This window comes from Aethalodelphis obliquidens, unplaced genomic scaffold (genome assembly GCF_003676395.1).
Source record: "Aethalodelphis obliquidens isolate GAN/ISIS:26980383/991018 unplaced genomic scaffold, ASM367639v1 scaffold26, whole genome shotgun sequence".
Lineage (NCBI taxonomy): Eukaryota > Metazoa > Chordata > Mammalia > Artiodactyla > Delphinidae > Aethalodelphis > Aethalodelphis obliquidens.
The window spans coordinates 14,140,202-14,159,822 of record NW_020837970.1 but is presented as its reverse complement, the minus strand read 5'-3'; the positions used below and the strand labels follow the sequence as shown (position 1 = coordinate 14,159,822).

The 19,621-nt window shown below is 40.5% G+C and overlaps 1 protein-coding gene and 1 long non-coding RNA gene across 4 annotated transcripts in view; one reads left to right on the top strand and one right to left on the bottom strand.

Moving 5' to 3' along the window:
* The window catches only part of IQCH (IQ motif containing H), a 210,924-nt gene that overhangs the window by 97,159 nt on the left and 94,144 nt on the right, over positions 1-19,621 (bottom strand). For 2 of the 3 annotated variants that reach the window (XM_027123407.1, XM_027123408.1), the window contains exon 1: positions 1-540. This exon is cut by the window's left edge and continues 71 nt beyond it. In XM_027123407.1, the coding sequence (XP_026979208.1) occupies positions 1-478 (478 nt within the window). In that variant the 5' untranslated portion in view covers positions 479-540. Of the gene's footprint in view, positions 541-14,774; positions 14,814-16,656; positions 16,737-19,621 lie in introns of those variants that run through there. The other variant, XM_027123406.1, reaches the window with a different exon arrangement.
* The window catches only part of LOC113629169 (uncharacterized), a 191,166-nt gene that overhangs the window by 114,445 nt on the left and 57,100 nt on the right, over positions 1-19,621 (top strand). The window contains exon 4 of the long non-coding RNA XR_003436414.1: positions 10,566-10,716. This is a non-coding gene — a long non-coding RNA (uncharacterized LOC113629169). The remainder of the gene's footprint in view (positions 1-10,565; positions 10,717-19,621) is intronic.

Genomic DNA, 19,621 nt, shown 5'->3' with positions numbered 1-19,621 from the left:
TATGGCGATGTAAGAGCCACGCAACGGTGATCACACCTGATGCCCACTTCTGCCGGTGATAAACAAGGAAGAATCTTCTTGCTTTGTAGCATTTCCATGTGGCTTGGATCTTCATGGCAGCCTCTGTCTTTCCATCTCGGCCCTTGTATCTTTGCCCGGGAAGATTTAACATCATTTGGATGTGAGCTGGGTTCTCTAACACTGAGAGAAAGTCGTATCTGGTAAGTTTATTCTTCAGCTCAAACTCTGGAAGGAGCGCTACTAAACTGTTCCCTTTTATTTTGACTTCTGGTATCGCATAGTTCCTGAGAAACTTCTCGATGTGTTCCAAGAGAGAAAAAATACTTCCCCAAGACAAACTGAAATGCTCCTTGAACGCTAAGAAGTCTGGGGCTGTCTTGTCTACAGCACCATTATAAATAAAAAAGTCATAATCCCATGGTGATTTCAGAGCCTGAGAAGGTGTTGTCACTTTCATGGCCTGTGGAAGGAAAGTGTCAGCAGAGATGAAATATAATTACAATCTACTATAAATGAACGGTCAAGACACACACTACCACATTATCGTTTATTACTTGATGGTGGGAGGATACGGATCCTAGTTCTAATACATACATGTCGTAATAGGAAAGTCAGGCTGTTATATAATCATAAAACTCGTTGCCAGAAGATATTTTAGAGGTTGCTCAAAGCTATTATCATTCTTATAAAAATGTAAGAAACTCATATAAAAATTACGCATTTAGTTCACTTTGATATGGTCAGCTGACCCCATAATCTCTATGATTTACTTTTTACACATGCATGGATGGAAGCATGTCACTGCTTTCTTGTTCGTAAGTCATCCACCAATCCTGTAAAATAGGATGAAGCCTTTCTTTGCAATCTCTGTGACAACTTCAGATAAGCCCATCAAAGCTGTCCTGTCTTTTCTGACTTTCTAACAGGTCATCATTTCTAGCATTTTGGAGTTCTTCTGCCACCTTCTTTGAATACCCAGGAGTGAGTTTTACAAAGAGCATTATGTTGTGTGTTAGCACCCTTGCCACTTTTGAGGTTTCTCTTGTCATATGTTCTTTTATTCTTAAATCTGGACCCTTCTCAGGGACATATCTGGAACTGTCCCCAGGCAGATAGAATCTGAAATCTCACAATTAAAACCAAGAAACATTTGCTTTTCACTTGGTTCCTATCTGTACTGATTGAGTTTTTTAAGTCATGAAACATACTACTCTTATTTTTAAATGTCAAGAGGGGTTCTCTAAGAATGGGATGATTGGGCAGTGTTTTTCTTCTTTATACTTTTCTGTATGAAAAAAACTGAATAAATGCTACTTAAAAATAAAATCAGAAGAGATTTGGACAACAACAGTAATACATGTCACACATACCCCTTTAAAAAAAAAGGAAAAGGAAATTTTGTTGTGTCACTGTCCTCTGTGAAACTACTACATTTCATTATTGAAACCTCTGGCACTAGAAAAATAGACATTCTTTCCCATGGTCTAAATGATTCTAATGGCCTGAGGGGTGAGGGGCATAGATGTTTCAGGTCCTGCCTTCTCCTCAGTCAACCAGGTATCAACTTACAGTGCTGATTGTTTCTTGCTTAGGGATTTAAGGAACAGATTGTCTTCAATATGTCAACATTTTCAGGTGTATAAGCCCATCTTTACCAGATTATAGGATTATATTGCTCTTTGCATTTTGAAGAGTTTTCACGGAACTCAAAGAAAAAAAAAAAGACCCAGTTAATTTATCAATGACTATTGTTCCACAGCACTGTGTTGAGTATTACTATGTTAGATTGTTCATGCTTTGTCTTTACTAAACTATCTAAGAGAAAAACAAGCCAAGAGATATATTTACAATACAAGCACAATAAGCAAACACAAGGGGGGGAAAAAAAAAACACCTTCCTATTCTTTTTCTTTTCTTAGGTTCCAGACAGTGGAATAATTAATTAGACTGTCATCTCAAGTAAAAATGCTGAAAAGCAAGTGTTAAGTTTGAAAAGGGTAATTTCCTTGAACTTTAGAAGCAGACTTTTATAGCAGTGAGCTTTTGTGTACTTTTAAGAGTCATTATAGGCATAAGAACAATGGAGAAAGCCTTCTCTCCAAGACTCTAGCCCTTTCTGAGCTAATCAAGGCTCCAAGAGAGAATGCAAACTGTTTGGTAGATGGAAACAAATTTCTTCTTCTTGGACAGGCAAGAGGGAGTTAGAGAAGCAATGCCTCCTTCTGCAGACATCAACCCTGGCAGCAGGAGCTGGAGCTCCTGGTAGAAGACAAGGGGCACATGTTCCAACAGCAACGGCCCTGTGGCTTTGATTCCGCCTTCCTTCAAGAAGAAGATGGTGGGAAGGTTAGAATTCAGAGAAGAATGGCGGTGCTTCCTCAGTGAGAAACAGACATGCAAAATAATCACAGATGGACATGTATGGAGCTGGCTGGTCCTGCCAGTCACATGATTGATCCTGACAGCAAGACCCTGAGATTCCTATAGGAAGCGCAGCTATGGACAGGAGATTCGCCGGAGGATCTGCTCTCCTTGGTAACGTTAAACTAGTTTTGAAATTTCTTTTCTTTACGGAGAGTCATGTGGAATTGGAGCAATCTTGGGGAGAAGTTTAGAAAGGAGAGGACTCTTAAGTCTCTCTTGGACAGTGCCCTTCCAGGGGGTAGGTCTAGGGCATTGACATACAACAGCAAATGCATTTAAGACCTTTTGAAAGGATAGCCGTGCAGTGGAAATGGGGTTACTGAATTGAACGGTGGCTGTCTTAGAACAAAGGGATTACACCTCCCTACCTTCTTGGATGATATTCCCGTAAAGACCTGCTCTCAAAGGAAAAATACTCTTGGACATCAAATAGACCACTCAGGCACGGGGAAGCTATGGGTTTGAAGTCAGCTAAAGCGTAACTGTAGTACATCTGTCACGGAGAATGCCACACTTGGGAGCACTTTAGACTTAGAGCAAGAAAAGTCATGTCTCTCAAGAGAAAGCCTTCCCAAATTAAAGCAGTGCATCAGCATTGTGAGATCCATTGAGCAGGTAAGGACAAAGCTGCTTCACAGCCTGCTAGGAATAAGAGCCCTGATTAAAGGTCACGCCAGGCTTCAGGTTCTGGTTCCTTCTGCTATTCTTCCTTTACTATTTATCTCCATGAACTTGTCTACAATTATTTGTTGCCTTCCTCCCTTCCCTTCCCTTCCGTTCCCTTTCCTTCCTCCCTTCCTTCCTCCCATCCTCTTTCCCCCCGTTCTCTTTTAAGATGTGCTGCACTCCTAATGCAGTGTTACTGACTCAGTAGCCACACTGTTTCCTTCTAGTGGGGATGGCTGTCTGTTGTGCCATCTGCATTCTTACCTGGTCCCTTTTGGGACACCTGCCACACCTTTGTGAGATGCCTGCACTTACTAATTGGCCCACACAGAGCCCAAACCTGTGGTCGTGGCCTAATTATTAGCATCCTGTTCTAACTAACTGAGTCAACTAGCTGAGAAATGCTCTTCTTCATTTGCAAAGTATAATCACTAATTAGGTAACTTTGAGAGTTTATGGGGCAGTTATTTAGGAAAAATTCTAAGTCTAATACAAAAACCAGAAAGGCAGGATGATGATTACATATGTAAGTCACAGATGTGAAGCAAAAACAGACAGGCCCAGTATTAGCTTCTAAAATTCAGACATAGGGCTTCCCTGGTTGCAGAGTGGTTAAGAATCTGCCTGCAAATGCAGGGGACACGGGTTCGAGCCTGGTCCAGGAAGATCCCACATGTCATGGAGCAACTAAGCTCGTGTGCCACAACTCCTGAGCCCGTATGCCACAGCTACTGAAGCCCACGTGCCTAGAGCTCATGCGCCACAACAAGAGAAGCCACTGCAATGAGAAGCCCGTGCACCGCAAGAAAGAGTAGCCCCCGCTCCCTGCAACTAGAGAAAGCCCGCGCGCAGCAACGAAGACCCAATGCAGCCAAAAATAATAAAAATAAAGTAAAATAAAATTCAGACATAACTGCTGCAAAGAAAAAATCCAGAAAACATGTATTTAAATCTAAGCTGAGTGTATTTATGAAAAATGTTCTTTTCAAACATGTGGATAGCATGTGGATGTGGGATTAAATTGTAGCCAAGGATCTCTAAATTGGATATAAACGAGATCTCTTGGTGGTAAATGGTCAAGTATTTGGGATAATCCAACAACGATATCATCTTTAGAGAATGATTTGCCTAGAAGGATAGACTAAATCGCTTCTGAATCTATAAGCCGATGTTCAGTTTCGCAAACACCCAAACATATCCACTAGTAATTAACCTAAGCAATTCCATGGTGTGAAAAAGAATGTTTCTTCCTGCCGTTATGGCTCTAGGGGAGAGCTTAGTTCAGAGTATGAGTGGAGTGACTCTCAAAGATGGAGAATTCATTACTCCCTGAAGACCAGGGATGCCATTTGTCTGTCCCATTCTTTAATATTTGCTGAGGGTCCACAATGTGTTAAGCTTTGTACAGAACAGACATCAAGACTTCAGCTTGTTAGATTTGTTTGAAAGATATTTACAATATTCAGGGACAATAGCTGACCTAATCAGGGTTCAGGGATTCAGCATAATCATAGTGCTGAATTTTAGAGCATGAAGGATCTTGAAGGTCACTGACCTCACTTTTAACTCAAATAGGATATTATGGATCCAGGGAAATGAGCCTTGGCCTTGAAGTCTGACTAACCTGGGATCAAGTCCAAGCTCTGCCACGATGTGCTATGTATTCTTGGGCAGCTTACCACGTGCTATAGACTGAATGTTTGTGTCCCTGCAAGATTCATATGTTGAAGCCTTAGTCCCCAGAGATGGGGCCTTTGAGAGGAAATTAGGACATGAGGGTGGAGCCTTCATGATGAGACTAATGCCCTTATAAGAACAGACAAAATCAGGATGATCTCTTTCTCTACCATGGGAAGATACAGCAAGAAGGTGGCCATTTGCAAACCAGAAAGAGGGCTCTCACCAGGACCCAACCATACGGGCATCCTGACCTTGGACTACCAGCCTCCAGAACTGGGAGAATTAAATGTTTGTTGTTTAAGCCACACAGTCTATAGTATTTTGTTACGGCAGCCTGAGCAGACTAAGACAACATCCTTTCTGAAACTAAAAGTTTCTCATCTGTACAAAAGAGAGGTCCCTATAAAGTTGTGAAGATCGGAATATGTGTAAAGAATTTTTCACTGCCTTACTTCCAGTCCATGTGGTTATTACCATAGATGAGGAAACGGAGGCTCAGAGAGGTTAAGTGACTTACCAAAGATCAAACAGCTAGTTGCTATTCCCTGCCCGCATCCCACCAATGCCCACAGCCCTAACTGTCCAAAACATCCTATATGGCCCGTTACCAAGCTGTGCTCTCCTTCTCAGCCTTCCTTTTGCCATCTCCTTCATCAAAGTCAACCTGGCCTTGACTTACTGTTCCTTTCTTATTTGAAAAGCAGTCTGTTAAGCTAACCCCTGTGAACATGCCAGAGAACCATGGTGTGGTGGAAAAGTGATGGATTTGAAGAAGTCTTGGGATCTAGGTTGTCACCACCTTCCTCTGTGGCCTTGGGAAGTCACTTCTCCCATGGGGTTTCAATTTACCTCAGGGCACTTCTAATTCTGACACCCTGTGTCTCTCTGACTTAAAGTGTTACCTCTGCAGTAGTATCTGTGTTTAATAAACTCCTGGAGCTAGTCAGGCCATCACATCAAAAGCAGACATCTCCAATAGCTTCACTTCATGTACCATGAAAGAGACCCAGGGATTTTTTTTCCTTTTCTATTTTTTATATAGGAAACTCTTTCTTGCACTTGCAAACTACAATAGAGGAATAGCTGCCTGCACCAACTCTGTGTAAAGATGGTCATGGGGAGAGAACCCTAAAGAGGGATAGTCCAGTATTTTAGGGTATGCAAATCAGCAGAACAGCTGTCAGTCTGTAGGACGTACAACCTGCATAACCCTTAAGGGTCAGTTAAAAGTGAGAGTCAGAGCCCTTAACCTTTATAAAGAGAATAAAAAACAAAAACAGAGAACTCATTGCGTTGACTGTAAAGGCAACTCATGTCAGCAGCAATCTTCTAGGGATAATTTCTGCAGTTGTTTTGTTTTTTTGCGGTACGCAGGCCTCTCACTGTTGTGGCCTCTCCAGTTGCGGAACACAGGCTCCGGACGCGCAGGCTCAGTGGCCATGGCTCACGGGTCTAGCCGCTCCGCGGCATGTGGGATCCTCCCGGACCAGGGCACGAACCCACGTCCTCTGCATCGGCAGGCGGACTCCCAACCACTGTGCCACCAGGGAAGCCCTCTGCAGTTGTTTTGAAAGGTATCTTTATTTAAATGAGTTTTCCTGAACTCTGAAACACTTCCTGAGGGGAAAAAAAATCCCCATCCCTGTTTGCATTCTTTTGGAACAAAAACACTCAATGGATCCAATTCTGGTTGAAGATCAAACAGAACAAAATCAGGAAGATTTTTTTTTTTTTTTTTTTTTTTTTTTTTTTTCCGGGCTCTCAGTGTTGTGGCCTCTCCCGTTGCGGAGCACAGGCTCCGGACACGCAGGCTCAGCGGCCATGGCTCACGGGCCCAGCCACTCCGCGGCATGTGGGATCTTCCCGGACCGGGGCACGAACCCGTGTCCCCTGCATTGGCAGGCGGACTCTCAACCACTGCGCCACCAGGGAAGCCCAGGAAGATTTTTTAAATAGAGGGCGTATATTTTCAGTCAAATGTAAAACTTCCTTTTCTAGAGACACATTTCATTTCACTGCTTCATTGATTTCCTCTTTTCTGCTACCCTTCTATTATTCTCTGTGAGAATGTGACATAGTTAAGGGCCAATTGGGACAATTATGATTGATGGGTAGCACCTGCTGGGGATATATGTACCTGATAAGGATGGGAATCAAAAGCAGCCTGGATTCCTAGTTTCCTGAGAAAAGACGCACTATCATTTTCTCTACAGGTAAAGGAAAAAGAGCAAGCCTTGAGAAGGACCTCTATCATCACCAAAGTAAAGCTTGACATGACAATTTTCTTGAGGAAAAATGTGTGTACAGCAAGTCCGTTGGTCACAGATCACTGAACACTTGCAGAATTCTTTTTTTTTGTTTCTTTTATTGCGGTACGCGGGCCTCTCACTGTTGTGGCCTCTCCCGTTGTGCAGCACAGGCTCCGGACGCGCAGGCTCAGCAGCCATGGCTCACGGGCCCAGCCGCTCCGCGGCATGTGGGATCCTCCTGGACCGGGGCACGAACCCGTGTCCCCTGCATCGGCAGGCAGACTCTCAACCACTGCACCACCAGGGAAGCCCGCAGAATTCTTATAATACCCCACCTTGTCACACTCTCTATACCTACATATATAGTCTGCTTTATTTTAACTCATAGCACTTATCACTTCCTCACATAATATTAAAATAAACAACTTTCTGCCTCCCTTACTCGAATATAAATCCTAAGAAGGCAAAAACTTGATTTGTTTTGTTCACTGCTGTATCCCCAGTGCCTGGTACACTGCCTGGCCCACCATCAGAGGTCAATAAAGATTAGTTGAATGAATGAATGAATAGTAAAATTTAGGCTCATAGCCACTTGGGCTGCATTTACAGCTCAATGCTGTACTATGATCATACAAATTATTTGTAAACTCATAGCTTCAGTTTTGGAGCACTAATAAAAAGTTTGGTTACTTGGATCGGAAAATGTCCATACCCTTTGACCAAAGAGTTCTATTGCTAAGATTTAGCCTAAATACAAAGATTTATGTACAAAGTTGAAAGATGTTCATGGCAGTCTTATTTATAACAGAGAAAAACTAGAAATTATTTACTTATTTACTAATAATTATAATACTTATTAATAATTTGACATTTATAATTTAATGTCAACAGGATAATGGCTAAGAAAATTGTGGTATATTGTCAAGACAGAATATTACGTAGGCATTAAAAATCTTTTATAGGGCTTCCCTGGTGGCGCAGTGGTTGAGAGTCCGCCTGTCGGTGCAGGGGACAGGGGTTCGTGCCCCGGTCCGGGAATATCCCATATGCCGCGGAGCGGCTGGGCCCGTGAGCCATGGCCGCTGAGCCTGCGCGTCCAGAGCCTGTGCTCCGCAACGGGAGAGGCCACAACAGTGAGAGGCCCACGTACCACACACAAAAAAAATGTTTTATAAAGAGTTTCAAACTATATATATAAAGGCTTATGATAAGCTGTTAGGTGAAAAGAGTAAAATGACAGTTGAATATACAGTATGATATCAACAAAGGGACATGCCAAAGTTTAAATAATGCCAAAGGGTATTATGGAAAAAATTTTTCTTGCATATCTAGGCATTTTTTTCTCCTCTCTGAAATTTTCTTCTCCTTCTGAACTTTCTAGTTCATCTATGGATGATCAGGTCATAATTTGATAAAAGAAAGGGACAGAGCAAAAAAATAAAAATTATCTTGTGGTTTATTGATAAGCTTTTTTCTGGTGTATGTAAGTATTGGGTTGGCCAAAAAGTGCCTTCAGTTTTTAAGTAAAAATAGACACATTTTTCGTTTTCACCAAGAACTTTATTGAACAATGTAATCACCCTTTCGTTCCACCACCTTCTGCATTTTTCAGGCAACTTCATAATTCCATCTTCCCCCCAATTTTTATCTTTTTGAGCAAAAAACTGTTCCAGGTGCCTTTTACAGTCTTCCAGGAAATTGAAAATTTTTCCATTAGGAGAATTTTGTAAAGACCGAACTAAATGGAAATCTGAAGGTGCAATGTCTGGTGAATATGGCGGATGAATCAGAACTTCCCAGCCAAGCTGTAGCGGTTTTTGCCTGGTCATCAAAGAAACATGCGGTCTTGTGTTATCCTGATGGTAGATTATGCATTTTCTGTTGACTATTCCAGATGCTTTTCGTTGAGTGCTGCTTTCAGTTGGTCTAATTGGGAGCAGTACTTGTTGGAATGAATGGTTTGGTTTTCCAGAAGGAGCTCATAATAGAGGACTCCCTTCCAGTCCCACCATATACACAACATCACCTTCCTTGGATGAAGACCCTCCTTTGTGTGGTTGATGGTGGTTCATCTTGCTTGCCCCACAATCTCTCCCATTCCTCATTATTGTGCAGTATCCACTTTTCATCATCCATCACAATTTGTTTTAAAAATGGAACGTTTTCATTAAGTTTAAATAGATAATCACATGTGGAAATATGGTCAAGGTTATTTTTGCTTAACTTACGTGGAACCCAAACATCAAAGTGATGAACATAACGAAGCTGATGCAAATGATTTTCAACACTTGATTTGGATATTTTGAGTATGTCGGCTGTCTCCCGCGTGGTATAACGTTGATTGTTCTCAATTAATGTCTCGATTTGATCGCTATCAACCTCAACTGGTCTACCCCCAAACCATGGAGCACCGTCCAGTGAGAAATCTCCAGCATGAAACTTCGTAAACCACTTTTGACACGTTCTGTCAGTCACAGCACCTTCTCCATACACTGCACAGATCTTTTTTTGCGTTTCAGTTGCGTTTTTACCTTTCTTGAAATAATAAAGCATAATATGCTGAAAATGTTACTTTTTTTCTTCCATCTTCAAAATTAAAATGGCTACATAAAAATTCACAAATTTTGATAAGTTTTTTTTAAAATGCATGCTGATATGACAGCTGTCACAATACAATCTAACAAAATTGTTTCAAATGAAGTTAAAGACAACTGAGTGCTACTAGAGCCACCTTACAGAAAAAACAAAACGAACTTTTTGATCAACCCAATAAAATTATTAATCACATGCAATGAAAATGTACAATTAGGGATTTCCTTGGTGGCGCAGTGGTTAAAAATCCGCCTGCCAATGCAGGGGACCCGGGTTCCAGCCCGGGTCTGGGAAGATGCCACATGCCACGGAGCAGTTAAGCCCGTGTGTCACAACTACTGAGCCCCCAAGCCACAACTACTGAAGTCTGCATGCCTAGAGCCTGTGCTCCACAACAAGAGAAGCCACCACAATGAGAAGCCTGTGCGCAGCAATGAAGAGTAGCCCCCGCTCACCGCAACTAGAGAAAGCCCACGCGCAGCAACGAAGACCCAACATAATCAAAAATAAATAAATAAATTTCAAAATGTTAAAAAAAATGTAGTTAGATGATGCTATGAAGTAAAAATAATTTTATAAAAATTTTTCTTGTCAATGATATCTTGCAAGAAAAATTGTTTTGCAAATAAAACTGTTTAGTTTTAATTCACGTTGAAAGTTTCACGCCAAAAATACATAGGTAAAGGTGACAATTTCTAATGAGTTAGAGAAAACAGAAAATGGCTTTGAAAGATGCCACAGTTTTTCTTCTGTTTTCAGATTTATTTTCCTCTTCTTCCTTTAAGTTGGTAAATTAAATGAGGTCTTATCATGGAAAGTGAGTCTAAAAGAGAAAATTAGCCTTGGACTTCCTTTTGAATCTCATCTGGTACCTCCAGTTTTTGAGTGCTAATGCTTGTCAAAGTACATACCTCACTCTCTTTAACCCTTTAGGCCAAGACAAGAAAGGAGACCAGCTTGTGATGGAAGCACAGAGCCACCCAGGAAGGCACTGTATACTCTTCAAGAAGTAGTCTTCTTCCCCCACTAGACGTGACAAGTCAAAGTCGAAACTGCTGCTAGAGATCACTTAGTGGTTTTCAAAGTATGTATTTTTAAGCCTGGAACACTTTGTTCAAAAACAACATAATTTGATGTTAAAGAGGTAAAACAGTTAACACAGCTGCTGTGGGTGAGAGGCCTAAAGCCCCACCTACTGGGAGCTTCTGCTTTTCTCCTTTACCTGGGGGCATCAGGGTGAGTGTCATAGGGGATGTGGAAGCTCCTTAAAAACAATGACCTGGTCTAATCTCCTCTTTATACGGATAGGGGGGAAGGAGACTGGATGGGGCACTGATACGTTCACTGTCACACTTGTTACCTGATTAAAATAGTTCAGCTGACTTACCTGAAAATAGTCAGGTAAGTCACAGTTTTCTAACAAGAAGATTAAGAATATATTGATATGTTGGGAAAATACTAAAGAAAGTAACAATATAACAAAATGACTAAGAGAAGCAAGACCCCACGTTTGACATTAAAATGTTATCACCCAAACCTAACCTTTCTACACCGAAGGAAATTTTACAACAGAGGTATGACTTGAGAAATAGGATTTTCTTTTATTTTTTTCTTTAATTTAGAAAAAGTCTCTAGAATACAGAAGAGTATAGAGAATAATTTAAAAATCTACCATGGACACATGTTAATCTTTTGTCTTCTTTGAGATATATATGTATCTGTGGCTCACAAACTCAAGAGAGTGAACTACAAAAGTCCAGTAGCTTTAAATCAGGAGGCTCTCCATGAGGATGAATTATGTTGTACTGTGAGGTCCTACTGTGAGGTTAGATAACACAGAATATATATAATAGATATATATGATATATATATATGTATATACCTATGATGCAAAGAAGACAAAAATACATATATTTAAATTTTTAATAGTTTAAAACTATAGTACATTTTATATATTTATAGTTATTATTTATAACATACATTTTAAATATATTTATTCCTATATTTATATGTGTGTTTAAATGAAAGAAACAAAACATTAGGTACAATTGAAGTCCTCTCTATATTTCTTTTTAGCTCATTCCTCTCCCTCCACCATTCCCAGAAGCAAACACACTCATGAATTTAACCTGGACCCTCACGTCCCATAGACATAGTTGTTAAAATAATAAAAAGATTTATTTGTTAAGAGAGGCAGTTTTAGCAACTTGAAACCTTTGAACTAGATTCCTAAAAATAAAGGCCTAGGATTTCTTTTTGGATTTCTTGAAATAACTACTACAAACTCTACTATGGTTTATTATTTTATTCCTGGATCCTTATGCAGAACTTGATTGACTCAAACTTATTCAACAAGATGTACTTGGTTAAATGATCTAGAAGACACAGAAAGGGCTGTTAAATTCAGAACCAATAAAAGTAGACATGAGAGCAAAGGTGACAACTACTGTCCTGATACTGAAGGAAACAAACAAAAAAAGACACCGGAAACTGGATATATGCATATATAATACTGAAGAGAGAAAATGTTAAAATTATATTAGGGAGGCAGAGATACATCTTTTAGAAAGATTTCCATCAAAAATTATTGAGGTTTTTAAAAAGTGTCTAATGCTTTGGGGCTCTGACAGTCATGCAGTTCATTCTGGCTGTGTCACTTACTAGTTGGATGACCTTCACCTCCCTGTATGCAGGTCCTCCCAGTATAATGGGAATAATAATAGTACCTACTACATAGAGATGTTGTAAAAATGAAGTGAGATGTTCCCTGTAAAGTGTTAGGAACATGCATGTTAGTTGCTGGTAGTAATAGTAGTAGTAGTAGTAATATCTGGAAAACCAGCCCATGAGGAAGAGTTCATAACCTGGTATGTGGAGGGGGTACAAATTCTGGAGCCTCTGTACCTCTTTACCAGCTGTGTGGGCCTGGGGACAATGACAGTACAAAGGTTCTAGGGCTGCTGTGAGCATTCAGTGGGTATGGAAGATGCTTAGTGCCATGTTCTAAGAACATGCTCAATCAACATTAGCTGTTAGAAATATTCCAGATAGATAATGCCTTAGTATTCTTAAAGCGCATCCTAATTTTATTTATTTATTTATTTATTTATTATTTTTTACATCTTTATTGGAGTGTAATTGCTTTACAATGGTGTGTTAGTTTCTGCTTTATAACAAAGTGAATCAGTTATACATACACATATGTTCCCGTATCTCTTCCCTCTTGCGTCTCCCTCCCTCCCACCCTCCCTATCCCACCCCTCTAGGTGGTCACAAAGCACCGAGCTGATCTCCCTGTGCTATGCGGCTGCTTCCCACTAGCTATCTAGTTTACGTTTGGTAGTGTATATATGTCCATGCCACTCTCTCGCTTTGTCACAGCTTACCCTTCCCCCTCCCCATATCCTCAAGTCCATTCTCTAGTAGGTCTGTGTCTTTATTCCCGTCTTACCCCTAGGTTCTTCATGAAATTTTTTTTTTCTTAGATTCCATATTTATGTGTTAGCATACGGTATTTGTCTTTCTCTTTCTGACTTACTTCACTCTGTATGAAAGACTCTAGGTCCATCCACCTTACTACAAATAACTCAATTTCGTTTCTTTTTATGGCTGAGTAATTATCCATTGTATATATGTGCCACATCTTCTTTATCCATTCATCCGATGATGGACACTTAAGTTGCTTCCATCTCCTGGCTATTGTAAATAGAGCTGCAATGAACATTTTGGTACATTTCTCCAAAGAAGATATACAGATTGCCAACAAACACATGAAAGAATGCTCAACTTCATTGATCATTAGAGAAATGCAAATCAAAACTACAATGAGATATCATCTCACACCGGTCAGAATGGCCATCATCAAAAAATCTAGAAACAATAAATGCTGGAGAGGGTGTGGAGAAAAGGGAACGCTCCTGCACTGCTGGTGGGAATGTGAATTGGTACAGCCACTATGGAGAACAGTATGGAGGTTCCTTAAAAAACTACAAATAGAACTACCATATGACCCAGCAATCCCACTACTGGGCATACGCCCTGAGAAAACCATAACGCATCCTAATTTTAAGGTGCAGGAGCAAGCTCACAATTACCTCACAGCAAGAAGTCAAGGAAAGCTAGGGGATCGAATTGCACTGATTTGTTTATCCAGGAGCACCCTTCTGTCAGGTTCAGACGACTATATGCAGTCATTGCTATAAATACAGCCCTGTCTGCTCTCAGCTCTGCAGGAGTATAAGGAGATCCAAAAGGTGGTCTCTTTTTCCTTGAAAAGGGGTGACTAAACTCCCTATGAACTTCTTACTGATAAGATCACCAAGAGAGGGAGGCCTAGAAGATGCTCTTAAAAATAGACTAGTGCATTATGAAACAAGCACTTTATTGTTCCAGAGCACTTTCACACACATTAAAGCCTCTAACCCTCACAGCCACCCTAGAGAAAGGAGGTATCATCCCCATTTCTCAGAGGAGGCAAGTGGGGTACAGAGAATTTAAGTGACTTGCTCGAAGTTCCCTTATTAGTAAGAGGAAAATCCAGCTCTTGCTCTGTTACTTACTAGTTGGGTGTTCAGAACTTTTATTACACATGCATGGCCTTACGGAATGCTCCTCACTGGCATGTACTTGCCATTGTGGGAACTATTTTATTTTTCCAACTTTTTGGTTACCTTATTTCTTTTAGTCAGCTTAACTCTAAATCCCACACCCTTACCTATTACATCATAGATGTAGTATGCATGTGTGCACGTGTATAAACACACGCACACGTGTAAGTACATGCTGGAGGACAACTGAGTTTTGTTTTATTCTTTCTAAGTGTACTTTTAAAAGATGAAAATCTTAGAGGTTGAAGACTGATGTGATTCAGAAAAATTTGAGTACGCTAAATCACTTTTTTGGACTGCAGTCTGAGAAATAATTCAGTCCCAACAGAGGGGGAAAAAAGGGTTTTCCACTTCAAATGAACCATGTTTTCTTTTCTGAAAACATGATTTAATTTCTTTTATAAAAGAAGAGCGAAAGAACTTTTGTTGTCGTCTCCAGCTGTCAAACCTGCCTCCCGTACTTTTGCCCTGAAGCAAAAGGAAGGGACATCAGGTGACAAACCCCAAATTTCAACTAGTCACACAAATTATAGACCTTCCTATCATGATATCCTCTTGACTTTCTGCCTTTCCCCTACAATGAAGAACAGACACAGTTTAAGTCAAAATGACTCTCATGGGCAATTTTACAAAACAAATAGAAGGCACAGAGTCTCTCCCTCCCCCTCCCCCGCCCCCCACTTCCCCAGCTTCCCCCTCTGGGCCAGCCTATCCCCTCTTTCCAGGCAGGCAGGAGCTAATAATCAGAAAGACATTTCCCACCCCAGACAGTGATGCTCTGCTTGCCAAGGGCCCTGTTTGCTTTGAAGAAAGAGTTTGACAAAGTGAATATTTACAGAAACAACTATAATCGGATGCCAAGTCCCACTTCGAGGGGACAGGCAGAGAAGTATTTTCAAGAAAGGGTTTCTCCATGTGGTATCACACTGCCCGGTGGTGGGGACTGATCCAAGCTCTGTTCTGGGTTTATCATGAGTCCAGGCATATCACAGTCTTTCTCTTAGCCTTTTAACTTCCATGCTAGGGACTTTCCACAGAGTAATGAATAATTTCATTTACCGCTGAAGAGTCAATTCAGAAATGTACTAATTCGGGACCACGGGGAAGTCTTCAAATATTACTGCTTTTAGCAGTAGGGGAAAGCTTCATGAAGTCAACAGGGAAGAGATTAAAGGCAGGGTTAATTAGCACTCAGGAAATGTCATTATTTAAAATATATATATTTTTGAGATAGACCACTTACTGGCTAAAACACAGTCATATTTATATTACCTGTAGATCTGTTACCTAGAAACTGTGGAACCTGAGAGCTCGAACACAGTGAGAATCAAAACAGGTGCGCCTGCCTGTTCCCATTATGCACATTAGCCCATGGCCTTCGCACAGCCTGTTAAACAGCTGAATCTGAAACAATCATGGTGCAGGCCAAACACTAGCCTGAAGGCCTGTCCGTCTTGGGATTTGGCCATTTACATTGATTTTTTTTTTAACCCATGTGTTTCATGAAACACAAATATTTGCCATGACAACTGGGGTGTCACATGACATACTGCTACATAAAAAGCTTGGAAATCTCTTAAGGGGAAACAGCCCACCAGTGCTGCAAATACAGTGAAAACATCTTGAGGAAGATGTGGGCATTAAAAGATGAAGGTCTGGAAAGAACAGGTAACAGTTTACTATGCAGACATAGTAGGATTAATTTCTTCTGTGCCACTCTTCAATTTCTCTTTCTTTCTTCCTTTCTTTTTTTTTTTTTAAAAAATGGGAGCAGCTGTAAACATGACCACATAGGGTAAGCCCAGAAAAAAAAAACTCTGCCAGCTGTCTCCTTCTGTGGTGAAAGTTTCAATTATTACTAGTCTGTCTTGTGGCTCATAAACATAAGAAAGCAAGCTACAAAAGTCCAGCACCTTTAAACCAGGAGAATCTCCATAAGCATGAGCATGTTGTACTGTGAGGTCCTAATGTTAAAGAATACAGATTTCCTTTCCCTTCCGCATTAAGGTATCTGTACAAAATCGGGGAACTTGCTTTATTATCCTATGCTTAAAGATAAATGAAACCTCACAATAACATACCCTATGCAACACAAATTGGAATATAAAGCAATAGTTTTGTATTCCGGACTCCTGGGCCCTTGACCAGCTAGCAGTAGAGATTGACTCAGTCATTTAGTTCATCTCGAAATAATGCAACATGATGGAATTTTTTAGATCCTACTGATATTGTCATGGTAGAGTTTACCTGCATAACAATCTTCCCTTTTAAAATCAAATGCATTCCAGCAGCCGCTGAAATAGTATTTATTTCTATGTGAAAGGTACAACTCGATAACATGTGCGTATTACCAAAAATCTCACTGAGAATATTGTAAATCAGAACAATTTTCTTTCGTTAGTTAGGAATATGAATACCTTTGATCTTTGTTTCCTGAGAGGGGGATTCTTCACTTCCGCTGGAATCGATTGTGTTCTCTGGGGTGCAGCGAAAGGGGCTGTGGATGGAAGTGGTGCAATGTTACCTCTTCCAGAAAGAGAGACTTATTCATTGGGTTGATGCTACTGGGTTTGCACCTTGAAAGTCAGATGGCTCTGTCACCCATTCACTGTTCACTACCAGTCATTCTTGTATCAATTCAGTGAAACATTTGTGATAATTGACTTCAAAAGGAAAGCAAAGAGCTTGGAAGGGCAACAGTTCCATCAGAACATAAGGTCAGCTCCCCTTATGCAAATTTCCTAGAGGAAAAGGCAGATTTTAAAAGCAAGCAATTTAGAGAGTTATCTTTGTCTTATACGATGTTTCGCTATAAGATTTCCTTAAATAGCCGTATTCCCAAGTTCACTTAAAAGGTAAATAAATATAACTATATAAGATGGACTATTCTAATGTATAGTCATTTAAAAAGAAAATTCTAAAGAATTAAAATGGCTTCGGGTAAATAAAACAAGTGAAAAACGCAAGTAAATATTATTTTTGAAATGAATTAAATCTATAAGCAGCAACTTTTGGAGAACACATCTAGTCCATGGGGGGTAAGCCTACATGCTAGACAATGCTTGGAAGAGAAATGGAATCTCTCCTGTAGCCTGGCAGCAAACCCAACTGCCCTTTACAGAAAAGCTCAAATTTGGCATTCTCAGGAGAGAAAAATCCTTACCTTACTCTTTCTAAGAAAGAGAAGAAATAATTTATTTAAATAGTTAATTCAGTCAAAGAAGTGAGGCTTCTTTCAACTCACTTCCTTACTCCACCCCTTTTCTGTCAGTTCTCTAACAACAATGTTAGAAAGAACTGACAGATATTCGTTAAATACAACACATCGGTATACGATTTAGAATTCCACTTTGAGGACTCAGTTCTCTCACATTGCCTCAAGTGGGCTGCAAGGAGTATCTTCAGCCATCTCTTTAAAAGTAGCAGGAAGTCCAGAGTCTTAGCACACAAAAAATCACCTCCACAGAAGACATTTGTTGCATTGGACCAACCCCGTTTTACCATCTTCCTGGTTTCCCTGTCTTCCAGCGATCCTCCAGGACTGCGAGACTGCCCACCAACTTCCCTAAGGCTGGGCAATTGGCTATACAGTCGGTCCTCCGTATCCATGGATTCTGCATCTGCGGATTCAACCAATTTCCATCCGCAGTTGGTTGAATCCACAGATGCAGAACCCGGGAATACAGAGGGCCAACTGTGCAATGCCATACTATAGGAGGGACTCGAGCATCCGCAGATTTGAGTATCCACTGGGGGTCCTGGAACCAATCCCCTGAGGATAGTGAGGGACAACTGTAGTGTGTGAAGACTCTATTTTCATCCTACAAGTTTTTGCCTTGACTTCTGTGCTGTCCTACCCCACTGTCCACTTGAACCTGGCTCTCCCACTTTGAAGGTCAGTTCACACCGTATACCCAGGCTACTGTGAGTCCACAGATTCACCCATGAAGCCTCTTATTCCTATTATCTGCAAGCTCAGTACACTTTTTGTTTAACTTTCAGGTTCCTGCAGACAAATGAGATTTATGGTTAAATTCCCATGATGAAACAAAATAGCAGCTGAGAAGTGGGCATGATTTTTAAAGGAATTTATTAAAATTTCAGTGAAATTTGGTAGAATGAAGATCTAAAAGATTTGTAATTTCACATGGATAATCCAGTTAATGGTATCTCTAAAAAATTATTTTGAGGTTTTTCTTAGTTACCTGCAGAAATTCTATCATTAAATGTATAACTTCATGTAGTCTTGGATTTTATGGGACACATGCATTTGAAGAATGTGTCTGCATCCTAAGGCACTGCCTGTTTTGCTACTCAGTTTCCCTTCTGGAAAAATCTGTTGGATAAATTTTGCCAGTGTCAGTGTCAGGGAAAAAAATCTTGTCTTTCTGGAGAAATTTGTATGTTTCTGTGGTAGTTATTGGCATGCGCCTCCTAAAAAGCCATCCCCCCTTCTTCCTTGCTGATTTTAGAACCTCAATTTTTTCAGGGTAACAACATCCCCAGCTTCTAGGGTTTCCAGATTTAGCAAAAAAAAAAAATTTTAAAGGGCACACAGTGAAATTTAAACTTTAGACAAGCAACAAGTAATGTTGTAGTATAAGTATGCCCCAGATATTAAATATATTTAATATCCATGAATGGATTAGACCAGAATTTCATGAATGCATTAGACCAAGCATAATTTATCATCCTAAGTATTTAGTATGTGTCCCAAATCCTAATCCTAATCCTACTCTTATCCCTGGACATTCACTTTCTCAGCCTTTCTTGTACCTAACAGTGGCCATGTGATCAGTGAGAAGTGAAGTCCATCCCGGGGCTTCTGGGAAGAGATTGGTGCCACTGTTTTTCCCTCTTCCTGCCTGGAGTGTGTATGTTAAGGCCCACATCTGCAGGAGTCATCGTAGAGCTGTGAGTTAGCAAGCGTGAGGATGAAATGAAGCATGCTAAAGAAGGTAAAGCAGAGACTCGTTCTAACCCTGTGTATCAGCAGCATCAGCACTAGAGTCCCTACTTCCTGATTCCTTATGAGATAAATGAACTCCTCATTGTTTAAGCCATGAGGTAGTTAGGGTTTCTGATATTTGCAGTCACATACATTCCTGACTGGTACCCCTCCCTCCCCCTCCTTATTCTCTCTATTCTGTGCTCTGTCTTACTGCATGTGCAAGGGCCTCAGGAACAATGCTCAATAGTGATGGCAGTAATAATGATGGCAGTAGTGGTCATCCCTCAACTGTCTCTGCTTTTAATGAGGAAATAGAATATTTCTAAAGTTTCCCTACTAAGAACATTGTTTTCTGTGGGGTTTTGGTTGAAGACAATAATCAGGTTCGGAAAATTCTCTTCTACTTCTACTCTGCCCAGAAGTTTTTTCTT